Here is an 18,788-nt window from a genome sequence, read left to right as displayed (position 1 = left end):
ATAGTAAGTGGCGAAGATCGCATTTGTAAGCGTTTCAAATGAAAGTACTTTGTAAAATTAGATGAGCTTGGTTTGTTTTCTTAACAGAAAGGAAGACACCGAGGACACAGCGCATGATACAGTGCTAGAGAAACTCGAGCTCAATTTAAGAAGAATTACACACTTTGAAGTAGTAATCCATTACAAAGCATAAGAGTAGAGAAAGAACCAAAAACTGGGGAAGGAAAACAAAAATACTGGAACACCGTTCAGTTGTTATCATCACACTAGACATGAGTTTGCTCTTGCTCAACCTTTGCCTTATTTGCTCTGGTCTTCTCTTACCTGGATAACAATTTCTGATGAACTCTCTTCAGCTTTCTTTTGTGATATACTCTGAATGTGTACAAACTGGTTTGTTGTAGGCATTCCGTGTGCATCGAGTTTCCTCTCTGTTAAAGTAGGACCAACAGCAGGAGGACTTGGACTGGATTCTGTACATGTCTGTTGCTGGGGGATGGAAGTTGCCGTCATCCCTACTGCAGTCACCCTCGGCACCTGGGTACAAGGTGACGACTCTGCTTCGCTAGCGAGTTTACTAGTGGACATGGCCTCGTTTGGGGGATCCACTATCGTATGTTCTAGGTTTGTATCAATCTGAGCTTCCACCATAGACACTCTCAAAATATCTGCTACTGCTGTCTTCGCGGATGCCTGCGTGGGAAATAGGCTGGTAACCGGCAAAGCCAGTCTGGGCCCAGAACTGCCACCTGCTACCTTTGAAACAGAAGGAGGCTGACGCCCCTCAAAAGTTATCTTTGTAACAGTGGATCCTTGCGTTATAATTGGATGCTGCACCTGAAAATCAAATTTTTGTTGTGCATGTTACAGCTAGATTAATTTTTTTAATTGAAAAAAAATCTAATCAATATTTCCAAGGACAGTATGGCACAAACAACATACTTGCTATTAGGAAGACAGTTGAAACTCAGTGTTTTAACAAAGGAATTAGCAATCATATGGTAACAGTTAATTGAAGCCTGGGGAAAAGCAGCTTTTTAGGCTGCTAGATAGGGATTGTAGCAGTATAATACCACAGCAGCCTTGTATTCCTTTGGGATTTACATCCCCATGTGATGTTTGTTAACCCTCTTGTTTTCACATGTATTCCTGAAAGGGCCAAAAAAAAAAAAAAAAAAAAAGATAATTGTACTTTTCTGGAGTTCGTTAAAATACATTTTTTTTTTCCCACATTCCTCAGCCTTTACATTTTCCCCTCCCAAGGAAAATCAAATTACTCCTGCACACAAAAGCCATCTAATTTCAGGAAGATGTAAACTACAAAGGAAAACGTACAATGGACAGCTTCAGGAGACTGCAGTGTATTCCATCTTTATTTCCACAGAAATAAAAAGTGCTACGGGAACGGAAATTAATAACGTGTCATATCTAAAAATTAAAAGAAAATAATTAGGGACAAATTCCATGCACCAGCGGTGGCAGAAATTCATAAAAACTGTCCAACAAAACACGTTTGTGAGCTCTAAGGATTTCTTTTTTTTCCCCTACAACATGTGCTTCTCTTTCCTAGTGTCAACCTTCTGATGGGGTAATTAATACCAGCAGAATGAGGAGTTCTCTCTTGCCAGGACAAAACACTGCTACAGCGACAGAGTTGGTGTTTTCAATTATTTTTTGGGGGTGTTTTTTTTTTTTTTTTTCCTTGAACAGCGACGTGTATTTTGCATGCTATCAATATTCCGTTACCTGGCTTGCTGGCTGTTTCTCTGAAGAGGCAGGTAGCTGCATTTGACTCTGGGGGGGTTGGGGTTGCACGTAGATTTTTTGTGCCGTTGGTGCCTGTTGCAGTTTGGGCAGCTGCTGCGTGGTTTTTACTGCCAGCACCTGTACTACAGTTTGCTGTGGCTGTGCCACTAAGGTAGGGAGTTGCCTTTCTTTGGCCATCATGTGGTGGGGGGGGTGCTGTGCATCTGGTTTGGTCTGTGCTTGCTCTTGCTGCAGGGGGGTTAGCTTTTGATGTCTTATAGAAAGCTGGGGCATTTGTGGGAGTTTGTGCTGGATTTGATCGGCCTGCAGGTGGATTGTCTGCTTCTGCTTAGTCTGGAAACACTGCAGAGTTTTCACTTGCAGTTGAGTCTGTTCCAGCTGCGGCTGACTCAGTTTTTGCTGTTTTTGTGCCTGCGATTGTGTCAGGGCAGATCTGTAAAACAGGCCAGTCTGAGGATCTAAGGTGTCCATCTCCTCCACTTCTCCTTCCTCAGTTCCAAGTTGTTCACTGTGTTTCGTAAATGCAGTGTGACTGCTTAAGGCCTTAATAAGAAGAAGTTAGAGCAAGTTAGTAAAGAGAAACAGAAATTACAAGAATACACAATCTAAAAATAAATTTTAATGTTTCAACTGGACTACTTTAACTTATTTTACCATTACAGACTCCCAATTCATGTATTAAAAGATACCTTTACACTAAAATTCCACAATATGTAAGCAGCCAATAGCTATTTTTATCATGTTAAAATATGGTACATCTCTACGTGACAACATTAACTGCATAACTAATCCTCAGTGGAGATTATGTAGCCCTCACCTATGTCAGACTAAGGTTCAAAGCCCCTGCAATTGCATGACAGTTGGATATGAAGCAGCAGGGATTAGCAGGTGGTTGAACCAGTAGCTCCTCTTTAAAGCCAGAGTCTCCCCGCACAATAAATTCTTATTTTGCCTCTTGAGAGCTTACATCTTCTCCATAATTTCCTTCTGCAGCTCCCCATATACCCACAGTCTACCCTATTTCAGCAGAGAACCTATCTTCTCCTTCCTTCCTCGAAACTTTTACTGCAATTTTTCTTGGGCGTTGCACAAACACTGTTTGATTTTTTGAGGGATTTGAGGGAGCAAGAGATCTACATCACTATGCTTTGTTTACCATAGTATAAACGTTATTAATAAATGGCCTTAGCAAGACGAAGCAGCCTACTCAAACATCTGTGAGAATGCACTCTCTGAAGCGGGTTTATAACCCTAACAGTGCTGTCCCGGTCCACAGCTGAGGTTCCTGGAAGTTAAAGCACTGCAGAGTTGAGCAGGTCTTGAACAACAGCATTGGAATGGCTTCTGTAAGATTTCACCACAAGCTACACTGTTTGTTTCAAGTGTTTGGGATCCTCATGGTACTTGTCTAAATACAATCTCACTTTTTCATTCAGAGCAGTTTGCATATTCACAAACGAAAGCTCTCAAATGAAAAAGACACTGCACGCTCTGTGTACTGACCAGATTCTCCTTCATTCCTCTTCCCCCTACACTGACACCAACACAATCTAAAGAGCCTTGGCCCTTACAATATGACATATAGAAAAAAGCAGCTTGTTGCTGTTGAAGAGATGACATAGACGCAGCAAGAATCTAGGAAGCACTATATTTCCCACAGTGGCTGTTAATACCTCTTATTTAGCAGTCTCAAGTAATCCCGTTAACTGCTTCCCTTTTATCCCACCACCCTCACCATCAAAACAGGCAATATTAAAATTATTAATTTGCCCTTACACTTCGCATTTTCAGTGGCAGCAACCAACATGACATATTAATGCAGAACGAGCCCTGATCCTACAAAATTCATATAACCTATGGCTGCTTATAGACTGTTGGGAAAAGAAAGGGTACAACCTGCTGCATGATATGGGTAATTGCGCCTGTGGAGGATGCGGGAATAGATTTCACCACAACAGAAGTCTGCGTTGCTGTCTGCGACTGAGCCACGTGCTGCAGCAGAGTCCTCTGGGGCTGAGATGACTGCTGGTGGGGCTGGGACCGATGACTGACTGCAAGTAAAGAGGTCAGTGGCACTTCTGCAGAACTAACTGCAGCAACTTCAAGTATTTAAGCTTCAACTGAAAGCATATATGAGTGAAATAAAGATCTGAGTACGAAAAACATCTTTTACTGTATGCTAGCTTCAACCTTAAAGTGTAGATCTATTCTGAGAAGCCTCTTAAAGTAGCAACTCAGGGGTTTTGCTTTTTATCTCTGTCTCCGAAGTCACCACGCTTGGTCCAAACCTCCTCCGGCCTCCCTCTCCCATCACACCAACTTTGCAAGCAGAATTTATACTCGAATTTCCTCAGGGTTCTTCATACAGCACCAGCAGAATACTGTAGAGCACAAGTTATTCTGTGGTTTTCACACTGTTAAAAGCACCTGCACAATTGACTGCAATTAAGAACAGCAAGCCTCGCTCACTGACTTGCTACTACTGATAAAGTGCAAGAAATACTCTCCAGAGCACAGGCTAAATTTGAAAGATTAGTAATTACAAACTGTTTGGGTATCAGAAAGCAAGTGAGATTGATCAGAAATCACAGACCAAAAAATGGAGACCTTATCGTGGGTCTACATCACTTTTTAGAACAGATCCAGCATGAGTTACAGAGCTACGGTGATGGCTCTGTAATTAAAGAGTGGACTGACAAAGAAATGATCTTCTGCGAGGAAAAAAAACCCCACAAACCATTCTATATTGCAGTCACTAATAAGACATGAATTCAAATTATTTTATGCCTGTCCATACTAATAGGTACATATTTGCTCTAATTAACTTCTGAGATACAAAATAATTAATAACTGAAGGAGAACAAGCAAAGTTTAAATTCAGTTGTAAGGTGACTTAAAGTTGAAAAGCTTCTAGTGACCTTCCTGAAAGTTAAAAGAAAGGTCACATTTTCAATTAAAATGATAATTTTACTTTCCCACTCCAAGAAAGGAGTTGGATTATATCAATACCGGCCTGCATGCTGTGCCAGATCCGTCGTGGATATCCCCCAACAGTTCCTGCACAATTGAAAACTTCATTTAAAAATAAAGTTTCTAACCTATATGGTTGTGTAGATATTCTTCCGAATGTGAACCAATACAGTGTTGTCTTCCTGAGTCTGCAGACAGACAAAAAACGGTGACACTAAGACGTGTGAACCGCTCCCTTCATCTCACGAGGAAGCACATGCTGAAGCCCAGCTCCCATACAAAATGTGCCTAAGCCTTAGTTCTAGGGGCGTGCAGATTTCACAACAGATTATAGACTGTTTACTATCCTACTACTGAATTTTTAGCAGAAAATATAGCTAGGTGGATTACCGATGAATCCCGAGAAGCACAAATTAATACAAAAACTCCATTACCTGCGTTCCCTGGCAGTGCTCACAGAAACTGGGGGAAGGGACAAAAAAAAAAAATCTAAGAGCGAAATAACCAGGTTTGTGCTGTAGCAGAAACTGCTGCCAGTCGACCCCCAGCAGCCTGCATCTCCCTGGTTGATTCCTGTGGATCAACTCAAGGTTTATAAAAACCCCAGTATTTCAAATAGTAATCATAGCTCAAGGAAATTTTTAACTTTTATACTTTGTATGGCTTCTAAGCTGCAGAAAAGGACTTCAGTCTACAAAGACATTGACTAATTTCCCGTCCTCCCTGCAAAGGGCCCTATTTTACATCAGCTTTTACAGCAAGACCCAGTAAAAACTGGTACCTCAAATGGAAGCTCAACGCACAGAATCTGTGTCAGTGAAGATAACAGACTGTTAACTGGAGATCGCTTTAACACTATTTATTACACTTTTGAGTTTGTTTTAAAAAAGATCCAGGGAGCATGACTCAAACATTCAAAATTGAAGCCAGATACAGTAAGCGTTATTTAAAAGAATAACAATAACTTCCGCCCCCCAGCTCCAATTTCACACAACTTAAATTCAGACCATACAAGGGATGGAAGCGAGGGGAGGAGGCACAGAGCAGGAAAATGAAAAAATGAAAATATCAAATTAGACATTTAACACTAAAAAGACTGGAGTTACAGATATGTACTTATACAATTTAATACAATCAAGTTTCATTCCTTTTTTCCAATGCAGATTTTCAACACGCTTTTGCTTTCATTTCCAAATAAAGTAGAGAGGACGAGTAATGTGGATTTAAGAAATGAAAATGGAAAACGGGTACTTTGATCCTCTCATGAATGTACGGGAAGTGGCGCAGACCTAGTGTTCTGGGGTAGCAGGGATCGTCAGAGAGATATGGCGGTCAAGGACTTACACAAAATGGACAACCAGAGAGGAGTCGTCAAGAGTTACAAAAGTTAAGACCTGAATCCCAACCATAATTTCAATGTGAACAATTTATTTGTTTAAATTTGGAAATTTATCAGTTCAAAAGCTTCTAGCAAATGAAGAAACTGGGGACTACATTAGTGTGCTAACTGCACACCTGGCTTAAAAACGCACTTACTCCTGGTAAGCAAGTAACATTTTGCAAACATGGCTTAGACTAACTCAAAGTCTGACTCCTCTCAATATGTACAAAAAAACCAGTATACAGTTCCTGTAACTTCATTTTCTACATTTTCCTTAAAGACAAGTGGGACAAGCCCGTCCTCTCTATCAGATCAGGGAACAGAAAGTCTGTTCAAATAGGATGTCTTGAAGCAACAACCCTTTGTTTCAGTTAGAAACGTTCTTCACTATGCCCCAGAAAAGCAGATACAACCTCGGTCCCCTGCACAGGGTCTCAAGAGTGGAAGAAAAGACTCATTTCCTCTACAGCAAATTACAGCGAAAGCACAAAAATGAAAACCATTAGAAGAAAACATCAAAATCAAGTCCTCAGACTTTAACTGCAAACCCAGCACCGCACTACCTTAAGTCACTTACCAGTTGTGATATATTCAGCAACTAATTCTGACTCAACTACAGCAATTGAAGGACTTTCTGGAGAATGTCTCTTTTCTTGGGTCATCTGGATTGGGACAGCCATTTGGCTCAGGTCAATGGTAGGCTGCCTTGGCTTCGATTCCAACTTTTCCTTCACTGCTTTAGAAGAAAAGAAAAACACAAAATAAACCTCCAATATATAAACCACCAATATAAATACAAAAGTTTAACTAAATAGATAGCGAACATTATGAAACAGATTCAAACAAACTGTTGCAGGATAAGAAGAAAGGAATCAAGCTGATTCAAGATAGGTGGCTTTTCAATTACAAAACTTACTACAACCTGCTGCTTAAGCAAGTAATAAGCTTTGAAATTATCCTAAACTTGTTTTCACACCTGTTGTCTGCTGAAGTTCCAGCAAAGCTTTTATCGTGGAAGTAGCTGACTGAGATTCACTGGATACATCCTGGTAAATTATTGTAGGGCTCGTGTCCACAGCAATTTCATGTTCTGACCAATCTTGACTTCTTGAAGCAATCACATGGACTACGGGCTGAGAATCTGTTTGCAAAAGAAGAAAGGCACACCAAGTGATCACAGAACCATTCTCGGTTGGAGGTCTCTTGTCCAATTTCTTGCTTTAAATAGGGCTATAGTTCAAAATTCTCCTTTAGTGTTTTGAGTACTGCCAAGGATGCATACTCTCATTCTGCAACACTTTAGTTTTTATTACAATTGACTCTTGAAGTAAAACACTGTTGATGTTATGAAGAGTTTCCAGAAAAAAAAAAAAAAGATCCCGTATCTTAGTTGTTCATCAAAGCTTTGGTTTGAACAGTCAAAGTTCAGCAGGTTTCTTCGTATATTGAATTTGCCTTGGATCGAACTCTTTTTCAGAAAGTTTTAGCAATTCAGGTGATCAACATGTATTCAGCATTCTGAATTAACAGCTCCTGAATTTTGGTAAGTTTGTTGAATCTTTAAAACTTTTTTAAATTTACTTAACATGGCAGTATAGACCAACAGTAACAGAATTATATAGAAAAGGTGACAGAAAGGCATGTAAGCACACACGTTTCATGGAGAGACATTAGGTTTTATTCGATGCAGTGATACACTCTATGGTCACTCCTCACCTGGATGTTATTTATGGCTAGGTGTTATTTATGCCCTATTATTTATCCTCCTCTACCACACAAAAGAGCTGCATCTATATCATGGCTTGAAGCCACGGCAGCATCCCCATCAGGACTGCATGTCTGAGATATGTCCCGATGCACATATGTGTGCCTAGAAAAGGACCAAAATTTATGTTGGTCACATGATAGCTTTCAGTCACACAGTGGAGAGACGCTTCAATACACTCAGGAACCAGGGTGGCAGAGCATGGGCTGCCAAAAAAACCTGCTACACTGCCTACTTCTCGCAGACTCCCCCAAAAGACGGAACAGGCTGCAGGCCGCAAGCATTTTACCAGCAAGTCAGAGCCCAGCAAGAAAGAATTATCTCTCCTTCTCACATAGGAAATGAAGGCATATAGTAAATAAGAGATAAATAAAGCCATAAGGGAAGCAAACAATGACACTCAGTGCTAATAGATTGGGTGAAAACCTGCGCTAAACGGAGAGACAGTGAGTTATATGAAACTAGCTGGCATGCTTGGGAGACAGTCCGTTCGTATTTTATGCGACACCAATACATACCTTGGGAGCTCTGGGAGGACTCTGTAGAAGAAGAGCTGCTATCGGTGTAGGTTTGTGGTTCTTCTTTCACTTCTGGGAGAGATGAATTTCCTGTCTCTGCTACCCTCGATGCCTGCTGTAACGTTTCAGTCACCAACTGCCTAGTTTGTTCGCTCACAACTGTTGCTTGAAATGTCACTGGCTTTGGTTTTATGAGAACCTAATTAGAAAGATAAATTTTGTGTATAGTAAGAGCACTCAAAAAAACAGATCTGAGCAATCAAGAGTACAGGGTGCCACTCGGATCAATGTATCAGATCTATGTAATATTCATAATTTACTGAAAACGTCTACCTGTAAATTCAGCAGCTCTGATTATTAAACCACAAAGCCCAATGGCAATGCAGTGGTAAGGACGAGCACCTCTCTTCTGCAGCCCACAATAAATACAGTCTTGAGCAACCAAGACACACAAAATAATATATCTGATAAAAGTTTAATTCTTTTAAATCCTAAGTGCAACCAAAGAAAAAGCTGAAACTGAAAGCTTCCAGAAATAAGCCAGATTCTCTGTATACAGCCCCAACAACCACACAAGGTTGCAGGGACAACCTGAACATACATTAAACAGAAAATAACGTCAATAAAACCTCAGATTTGATGGATGACCTACGTCCAGATTCTCCATCCTTATTGCTCACAACCTAGCCATTAGCCATAAGACTTAAACGGGCATCCAGAGCCATGACCAGACAGTTTCAGCTATGTGAAAAGATTAAGTTAATACTTCTGGCTTGCTCTAGGCCTCCAGAAACAGCTAACGAATGCAAACATTGTGCTGAAGAAAGCAGAATCAAGGCCACCTCATTACACACCTAAGTCTTATTCCCCATAGACATTTTATTAATCCTGCAACAAATGTGGCAACATAGTGAAAAGTTATTTACTTCCCATTAAAATTTAGGGGTACATTTCAAGACAGAAATGGGTCCTCACTGTACCTGCGTTTTCCCTTGCTGACCATAAACAATTTTAGTTGGGATGATTTTGGTGGCTGGCTGGACCGTGGACCCTATTCCTTTTGGCTGTGTAACAATCATTTTTGTGATGGGTCTTGTGGCAGTGATGATAGCAGGTTTTGCTCCTGCTGGCACTGCCTGAATAGTTTTCTCCCCCTGTAGAGAAGTCAAAGTTTACAGGTTAACTTAGTGAAATTCTTCAGAGAGACCCACTTCTCTAAAAAAATACACAGTTATAGGTGAGCGTGTGTACCATGAAATCAACCTACCACTGCTGCAACTAAACGTATTTGATACAAAAAATATTCAAAGACCAAGAACAAAAAAACCTCTATGGCTTTGAATGGAAAAGCTACCAAAATCCCCTCGTCCATTACTTTACCTTTTGAGCTGCTCTGAAGTGGTGAACAAAAAAGAATAACTAAAAGACACTGACAATTTTTTTCCAAGTTGCTTCAAAGAATTCATGTAAGTTGGAACTTCCCTCAAATCCTTCGCAAAGGTTTTTTAAATCTTCTTAGTTTTATTAACACTAACTTTGGCAAGATATGTACAAAACTTGAACTGAGATTCTAAAAAGAAATTATTTAAATATAGATCTTTGTACTATCATCAGGATCAAGATATCAGTTATGTACGGACTTTTTTTGTTAAACTAAAAGTTCGCTTATTACAAAAATGCAGATTCACAGCTGTTTCACAGGAAACATTGGACTTTGGAATACTGTTGCTGTATGACTAGACTCCTGAGAGCTTAAGAAGAACAAAGACATTAAGCATGCTTTTTTTTTTTTTTTAAGCTCCACACAGTAACAAACCAAATGAGAAAAAAACATTAGTTGCCAGTTCTCCCTGTATTCCCTACCAATTCCCATCAAGTAGCTGGAAATCCCAAGAACCATACTTGTTTCAGAAATACCATCGCATTCTCGTGGTTCCTGCTGTGTAACGTCACAAGATTTCCACTTGTGTGAAAAATATAGCTTCAAGTTTTGTAGACTAGGAAAGTTCAAAATCTTAAAAAAAAAATTCCTAAAAGATTTTTTTAAAAAAGAAAGAAACCTCCCTGCTCATCCCTGCTACTCAAGTAGACTTTTAAAGATTACACAATTAACACATTAAATCTCATAGTTCTATCTAAGAACATAAAGCACATCATGATTTTTATTTACTACCACTTATAGGTCAACTCAGTTGGAGCTGGAAACTTGATTTTGCTCTTAGTACACATCAGGTTATCCAAAAAGTAACTGAACGCCATACAATACTCAGGTACAGGATATTAGAGTGTTACACACCACATAAATTGAAAGGTGGTACCCTTACTGTGAGGGGACAGTTTATTTCTCTACCCTTTACATCCAAAAGATAAACCGCTGGAGATGCAAATCTGTAACACAGGACCATGGTTCTCACTACAGCACAAACAGGGTAAGATCATAGTAATTTTCTTCTACTTAATCCCTTCCGGATTACAAAAATCATTAACCATGGAAAAAAGGCAAGCTCAAAAGTTTTTATTTTCCTTTAACTTTGAGAACATTCCCAGCTTGTTTTAAGCATCTTTCACATCCTGCAAAACACCCTTGCTTTTCAAACATCCACGACATTAAGGCGTGCTCTATCTGTTAAGGAGCTCATGCAGTTTGGTTTCAATAGGGACTTTAGCAGAATGAATGCAGCAGTCACCACACAACCTCTCACTTGACATTTGAGACTGGAAACTCTTACTTACCCCAGCATTCAACAGCGTTGTGACAACATTTTTGCCTGGAAGCCCTTGAATTGTAGTTCCTTTTCCAGTAGTCTTTTGCACAACAATCACATTGGGTTTGGATGTCATTGGAATTGTAGTGATTTTGGTTGTAGTTCCTACATTTTTTGGGGAAAAGAAATAATGTGCAGTTTATCACATGTATATTTCCTTCCACTGCATAAGTCGGTGAGCTATGTAAGAATCACTGTATTTTAAACTGACAGCGCTACAAAAAAGGGCAGCATCTGGCATGGGAATTTATGTCACCCAACTCAACATATAAACAGCTTTCTCAGGCTAAAATGCCTAACTTTTCAAAAGCCAGAATTAGGGAGGGATAAGGACACCACTACTACTCAACTCAAGATCCTATTTGCACAGACAAATATTCTTCTATAGATAACCTCTGTAGAAGAATCCACATACCAGGAATGTATCTTCAATCAAGAGAAATACCAGCTCTTTCTGGCATTGAACTGTTGTAAGACAAGTGACAAGTAGTGGGTTGAAAGAAGGAAAAAAGAAAAATATGCTATTGTTTTACAATCAGTTCTTAAAAGAGTTTAGAAGTGTGGGTTGTTTTTTTTCTTTTTTGAAGAACTGTGTTGGCTATTTCTGTTCCTCTCCCAGTATTGAATTAGTTCCGTTCCCTGTACCAGGTTTTTATTTACCTGCACTGACAGGTAATTCTGGTCAGCCCTCCACAGTCTACGAGAGAACATACGCTGATACATAAGTCATCAGTGTTATCACACTGCTATTTCAATATCTGCTCAAACAGCTTTTTATCAACACCTTCCACTTTCTCCTTGAAGAAAGCACCACTCAGTCACAGCAGAGCAGCAAACCCAAGGTTTCCGCTCGCTACCTTCTACCCATTAGTTATGCCTGTAGATACTTCACTACGTATTTCAGAAGAGTGATTCTACTAATTCTGGGAAAGGGAAGAAGTGCTGAGACAAGATGATGATTTATTGAATTCTAGTGACTTCAGAGGCATCTAAAGACTGCTCCCTTAGCAAAAAAAAAAAAACAAAAACCCAAAAAACCCACAAGACCCAAAACCAAAAAAAAAAAAAAAAAAAACAACAACAAAAACCAATCCCCTGCAAGAACCCAACCCCAAAAAAATCCACCACGAAACAACAATTAAAAAAAAAAGCAGGCATCCTTTCCAAACTTGTGTTGTTTCAGGACAATCGTTACTATCCTTATGAAGACCAGCCAAGGGTTTCCCTGCATTAACTGGTGCTCAGCAGAGTAATACTTGCGTTTGTGTATAAACTCACTGGCAGATCCAGAAACTTTAACAACTACTCATACCCACAACGAGCTAAAAAAGTTACTTGTTCCCAAAGAAACTACTGTATCAGCCCTAAATACCGTTTTGTAGAAATCACGATATGAAAAACTGAAATACCTTGACTGCACTACAGCCCAGAGTGGGTTTACTGGGTAGCTTGTGCAGCACCTTCCAGTGACAGGAGTCGGCTGGTGCCATGTCAGGTCTGTGTTAAGCACCAATAGTGGGACCGACAAATAATTTAAAGATATTACTAGCCAGGATGAGTAGACCCAGCAGATCTTGCTGTACATGTGCACCTAGCTAGGAAACGCAGCAGAATTCTCTGCATTAGCACTCATAAAAGTCCAAAACAGATACTAAGAAATACTGATTGGTGTGAGTGTGCTTGGTCCTGGTCCTAAAGAGACCCTACGTTTAGAGGCTATACTGGCAGCGAGCATCAAGGCTGGTCTGCAAGAGGCTGGGAAGAAAAACTCAAGTTAGAATGTGAGGTAAGGGAAAGACAGGCTGTCACTGATAAAAGAACAAGAAGATAAAGTGGGGACTGCACAGCTGAATTTAACAGCTCTGTATGTAGTCTGGTTCTTTTTGCGTGCAGTGGAATTTAAAAGGGCAGCATCCAGATTAAAAAATGCTTTAAATTGGGGATAATACAGTTTTCTGATCTCTCTGCCCTCTAACAGAAGACAAAAGACAATACAGTAGTTCTCCTTTGCCACGTTTCTCTTTTCCTCTCAAGCTTCCCTCACGTTAAATGTTTCCTTCTTAAACGCAAGAACTACTGCAATCCTTAGGAACACTTTACCTCCATGCCTTCTACCCCTTATTTTCTTATTCATCCTCAGCTATTTTTCTTCTGAATTAATTTCTTCTCCAATAAAGGTCATAACAATTATTTCAGCATGTAACCCAAAGAAAAGCCTTGAAGCACTAGAGCAAGTCTAAAGTTTCTTCTGAAATAAGACTTAATATCAAAGTATTAATACTCATAGGCATACCAGAAACAATATTACTGCTGATAATCTTCCCTCCCAGCGTGGCCAGCGATTTTGGTACTACAGTAATGATGCTACCACTTGTAGTTTTCACGTAAGTAGCAGCCCCTGGAGTTCCAGCCATCCGAGCCCCTATAGAGGGGCTAACTGTTGGCCGCGTATATGTTGCTTGAGTTCCTGTTTTAAAGAGAGAAGAAGAAAGTTCACTGTTACAACATGATTCTCTACTAGTATTTGTGGAAAAATAAGTTAGTGTTGAGAAAAAGCATTAGATTTGATTCAGAGAGACCCCACACTGCAATTTATTACCACCCTTTACAATTCTCCTAGTACTTTTTAAACCGGCAGAGCAATATTCAAATATATGCCAGCTTTAAATTAATGTAAGAGTCTTCTGAAGTATTCTACCAAAGGTTCCACGACTGCCATATTTTAACTCACATTCTTTTGTCTAAGATTTTAATTTTCAATAGGTGTTTAGATTCTGCCTGCATGTTTGCCACTTGCTCCCTTAGATGCCGAAGAGTTAGGCATCCAATGACACTACCAGACCTGATCTCTTCCTCTCTTCAAAGACATCCATACTCTCACTTCTCCTATATGACAAATTGTTTATAAAGACCACCGCCAGCCACTGGTTTAATTATCACTCTAAGAGGAAAAAAAAAGATGTAATTTACAATGATAATGCAATGTTATGGATTTAGCATTCAGCAGTACAAAAGAAACCTCCTGAGGTGGTATAAATGCTGGGTTTTTTCAGACCTGCTCCTCCTCGGAACGGAAACAGGACTGATTCCACAAAAGAAACTTGCTCAAAATAATACAAGTCTACACAACAGCTACACAAACATTGTCATTCCATTCTGCTTGCACTGCTGCAGGTAGTGCACTACACACCTTAATTGCTGAAGATCACAGAGCAAAAGAGTTTGTTATAACCAGAATACAGCCATGTGTTCAAATCCAAGAGAGCACAATACGGAGGAGAGCAAAACTGCTAGACTTTTTTTAATGTACTTAAGAATGTTATCGTCAAGTCCTTCAAAAGTTAAAAAAGAATATTAACCATTACTTTATGCTAACATTCCCATCCCATGCTAGTAATTCAGGAAGTTAAGAGTTTTCTGAAAACGAGGATAAAGCTGCATTTCAAGCTTTCCTCGTGCAAGTTTACAGTCTGAACAGTCTGCATTACTTCTGATTTTTAACCAATAAGAAGACACAAACACAATCAGATCCCCAGAAAAACAACGGGAGCTTAAAATTCAATTTACTGGCCTTTTTATACATTCATTGCAGGACTATGAGCAAGTCACCTGTCTTTTAAAGTCCATATATGCAAAACAGGAATGACGCTGACTTGTCTGAGGTACCTAGAAAATTAAATTAATGTAAATTGTCTAATATAAGGTGCTACAGAAGTGCAAAGTACAAGTTGCAAGAAAACTTCCTTGAAAATAAACCCAGTGGGAACGAATGATCATATTTTTGTGTACCAATTCAAAAAGATCGTAAGAGGAATAAAAGAGCACTCACTGCAAAAATCCTAATCTAGAAAAATTATCAATGTGCTTTTGTGCTCACTGTTCACAAGAGAGAAGTGTGGGGTTTTTTTACCCTAATAAACCATGTTTGATCACCTATATGTCTGGGTTTACCCTCCCTTCCCTTCTCAGAGCCGTAACTTACCAGTGGGAGTAGTGACCAGTTTAGTTGTCATGATAGTCCCATTACTGCTAACCACCATAATAGGTGAATTGCTACTGCTGGGCAAGGCCGCTGTAACTGGTTTGGGAAGGATTTTACTGGGCTGCACCTGTTGAGTGATTATTTTAACACCTAGGAAAGGAGAAAGGTCACTGTTAAAATACAGGCACGAAAAGTTACTTTCTGAAATGCTTTTCTCAGACCAAGCCCTAGTGGGCAAGTAGCCTCACAAGGCTTCTATTCTGAGACCATGTATTCTTGATCCTGAAAATAATAATTCTTTTTGTTTGGGTTGGGATTTTTTGCTTTAAATTTGTTTGGTTTGCAAATAACAAGACAGTCATCATTTTTGTTTTTCATGTGCCTGTTTCAATTCCTAGCTACTCCCCACTGAGGCGTGGGATTCTATTCCATCATTGATCAGTTGTAGTGATTTTTAACCTTTTCTGGTCCATGATTCAAAACATAGAATGTTTCCCAGGAATCAACAGGTTACAACCAATACTGAATTGGTTCATAGATAATGAGCCATCTAAAAATGAAACAGTTCTTCAATAAACTTAGTCTGTAAATTCTAATATGTTTTAATTAGTCTAGTTGAATTCCATCCCTCTGAATAAATTAAAAAAAGCTTTCTGCACAAAGGGTATTCGTGGGTGTAAGGAAGCAACTGTGACACTGGCTAGGGAAGGTTTCTTGAAGTAAACTGTGCTCTCTCCTCTTGAATTTTTGGTTATCTTAAAGCCACAAAGGAATTGGGCTGAAACAAGCTCTGAGGAGAATTAGCAAGAACAAAGGATGAGGAACACCTTAATACAGAAAAGATTCTGCTCCCTCTCTCTCAATTTGTGTAGTGGAACGGGACTTCTGCGAGATTCACTTCTCACTTGCAAACCAGGAGTTAACATCATCTGTTCAAAAGTATATCCAGGACACTTCCATCTTACATTCCATGATGAGATAAAAGTTATTGCATTATTTGATCAAATGACATGAAACATCCAGCCTGAATTAATCCCACCTAAATGTAGGCACTTACATTTGTCCACAAGTATTTCTAGATGAACAATTTTGTCCAGTAAGGACATGAAACATCCTCCAGAGAACTTTTCTTCTTTCTGTGTTGACTATAAAAGCAGTATGGAGCAAACAAGCTCCAAACTTAAATAACAAACTATCTGAAGTTAGGAAAGATAAACTGGAGCCTTTGCATCCAGACACAACACTGGATAAAGAGCAAAGCCTCTCTGAAAATTGATTCACGTCTTCCGGAAAGAACAAGTAGCAGATGGTATTTCCAAAGAAACTTTAACCAAAAAGAACACTGAGCCTAAACCCATGGTGGAAGGCAAGGACTGAAGCTCTTACTGATCAAATATTGCTCAGTGACTGGCGGATGGAGGTCTGTCTGTCTTATTGGATATTTTTCTTAGGCAATGATCCTATAAGTTTATCAAAGGACAGGAGTAGGGCGGCTGGTGGGTTTTTTTCATTCTATGGTCTATTTTAATACTTTTGTCTAAATAGTATGAATATAAAATAATATTTTTACTAACATGATTAATATAAAATATGGATGTAAAAATACTTTGCACTTTTATAGCACTTCTTCCTTCAGAATTAGATAATCTTACTACATCTTATGGAGATAAGAACCGGATTCTACAGCAGAGTAAAGCTAACACAGAAAAATTGTATGACTTGCCCAGAGTCAACTGAATGAATCAATATTACAAAAAGAATCCAGTCCAACTTCCAGTCTCAGATCTAATTGTATTTGTTTTGACAAGAACCACAAGTAGGCTTTGATTTCTGGACCAAATGAAAGAATTAAAACTTGGATTAGCTCCTTTTTCCAGTTGATGCAGTTGAACAGCTCTTGGATCTTCAGAAAACTGGTGTCTTCCAGGTTGCCAATCATGTAACTTTTGAAGATACTTACATACCTTTCAATCTCTAAAGATAAATTTATTCCTAAGGTATGGTCTGTGTACCTGAACCAAACAAGAAGAGTGGCAGAACCAAATTCTTCAATTATTGTTAGCTGAAAAAATTAAGACATCCTTCATATCTATTTATATCCATGTTTAATGTCAAATCCTGTACTCAAGTAATTATGCCTTAATAACAGCTCCCTGTGCACATTTTGGGACAGAATTCTGCCCTACTTTTCTTGAGTGGTGGTGAGACCTCCTAATCACCAATATGAGCCAAGATTAACTCCAACTACCTGATTCCTGTTTGATCTGAATCGTGGGCTTGATGCCAGGTGGCAACTGAGATTGCTGGGGCTGCTGTTGAGCTGCAGGAGACTGCACCAGCTGCTGTTGCTGCTGCTGCTGTTGTTGTTGCTGCTGCTGCTGTTGTTGCTGCTGTTGTTGGGCCTGTTGTATTTGGTGCAGCTGCTGTTTGGGGGATTGCTGATGCTGTTTGGGAAACTGTGCTAAGATCTGAGTTGGGTTCCCAACCAAACCTTTTGGGGAAGGTAGTCTGGTAGAGGCAACTTTAATTGCTGATGTAGACACACCTGTGAAAGAGTAAATGGTTTAAGACTGAACAGTGCAACACAAAAGAAAAGCATTAGAATTTCTTAAAATACTTCTGCATTTAAACTGTCTTTATGACTGAAAGATGCATAGGTAATACACAAATAAAAAAGCTCCCACATAGCAGAAGCGCTCTGTTCAGAGGCAAGGGAGCCTTATACAGATTTCCAAAGTGGCAGCAGAGCAGCAGCTAATGGAAAGACCACAATCCCCGTCTACTTCCTGTACCTTTTGTATGTAGCACAAAATTCACAAGTCTTCTCAAAGCCTGAACTTTAAGCTTCAAGAAAGCAAAATATTTATAGTGAAAACCGTGACTACAAAAAATTAGAATATGAGGATCACAAATACCAAACCCATCAACATTAGAAGGGAGTATTTGTTAGTTATTTTAAAATAATGAATCAAGTAATGGTATGTAATTTAGAAAACTGTGGACCAGGTCCTGTGGACCAGGAAAACTGTGCTGATAGGTTAGGTGATCTTACAAGTAATAAAGCGATTACACCAAATTTTCAGTAAGATGGAAAGACAAAGTTCCCATATAAATCTTATTACTTATTTCTGTCACTCCCTTACACAGTTGTCATATTTCCAACAAAATTTGCCTTCATTTGGAATTCTAAACTGCACCTCCAGAAGTACCAAAAGAGACAAACATAAAGTCCATGTCTTATGGAGGCAGTTTTTAATCAGGTCCCAGCTGTAGCGGAAAACGGTAATAAAAACTCCTCTCTTGTTTCTCCTCTACATTTAAAGATGGCAGTGACCAATGTTAGAAATCAAAATAAGCTACAAGTCTGGCAATTTAAATAAGTGACCCTTTTCTCACTGCATCATCCAAGATGGTTCCTCCATTTTGTTGGTCAGCTGTTTTCATTCATGCATTCAACTTTCCCACATTTGGAGTGATTATCAGTTCATGTCACAAAACATTTCACCAGCATCTTCTGCAATGACACTGATAGTCTTGAGGAAAAACTGTTAAAGAGATATTCTGTCTACTGTATTTTAGAATTATAGCCTCTTCCATGATCAAACCCAACTAAAAATCCACAGTTCAAACAATATGAAAA

The 18,788-nt window shown here is 39.3% G+C and overlaps 1 protein-coding gene across 5 annotated transcripts in view; it reads right to left on the bottom strand.

Moving 5' to 3' along the window:
- The window catches only part of EMSY (EMSY transcriptional repressor, BRCA2 interacting), a 40,729-nt gene that overhangs the window by 2,859 nt on the left and 19,082 nt on the right, over nucleotides 1-18,788 (bottom strand). For 2 of the 5 annotated variants that reach the window (XM_074572309.1, XM_074572310.1), the window contains 11 exons: nucleotides 17,397-17,693; nucleotides 15,149-15,298; nucleotides 13,460-13,633; nucleotides 11,135-11,271; nucleotides 9,382-9,555; nucleotides 8,402-8,600; nucleotides 7,095-7,259; nucleotides 6,696-6,854; nucleotides 4,866-4,925; nucleotides 3,664-3,818; nucleotides 1,747-2,310 (listed from right to left, as the gene is read on the bottom strand). In XM_074572309.1, the coding sequence (XP_074428410.1) occupies nucleotides 1,747-2,310; nucleotides 3,664-3,818; nucleotides 4,866-4,925; nucleotides 6,696-6,854; nucleotides 7,095-7,259; nucleotides 8,402-8,600; nucleotides 9,382-9,555; nucleotides 11,135-11,271; nucleotides 13,460-13,633; nucleotides 15,149-15,298; nucleotides 17,397-17,693 (2,234 nt within the window). Of the gene's footprint in view, nucleotides 1-324; nucleotides 1,150-1,746; nucleotides 2,311-3,663; nucleotides 3,819-4,865; nucleotides 4,926-6,695; nucleotides 6,855-7,094; nucleotides 7,260-8,401; nucleotides 8,601-9,381; nucleotides 9,556-11,134; nucleotides 11,272-13,459; nucleotides 13,634-15,148; nucleotides 15,299-17,396; nucleotides 17,694-18,788 lie in introns of those variants that run through there. The other 3 variants (XM_074572308.1, XM_074572311.1, XR_012585202.1) reach the window with 3 other exon arrangements.

Source organism: Larus michahellis, chromosome 1 (genome assembly GCF_964199755.1).
Source record: "Larus michahellis chromosome 1, bLarMic1.1, whole genome shotgun sequence".
Taxonomy (NCBI): Eukaryota; Metazoa; Chordata; class Aves; order Charadriiformes; family Laridae; genus Larus; species Larus michahellis.
This window is presented reverse-complemented; position numbering and strand designations above follow the sequence as displayed.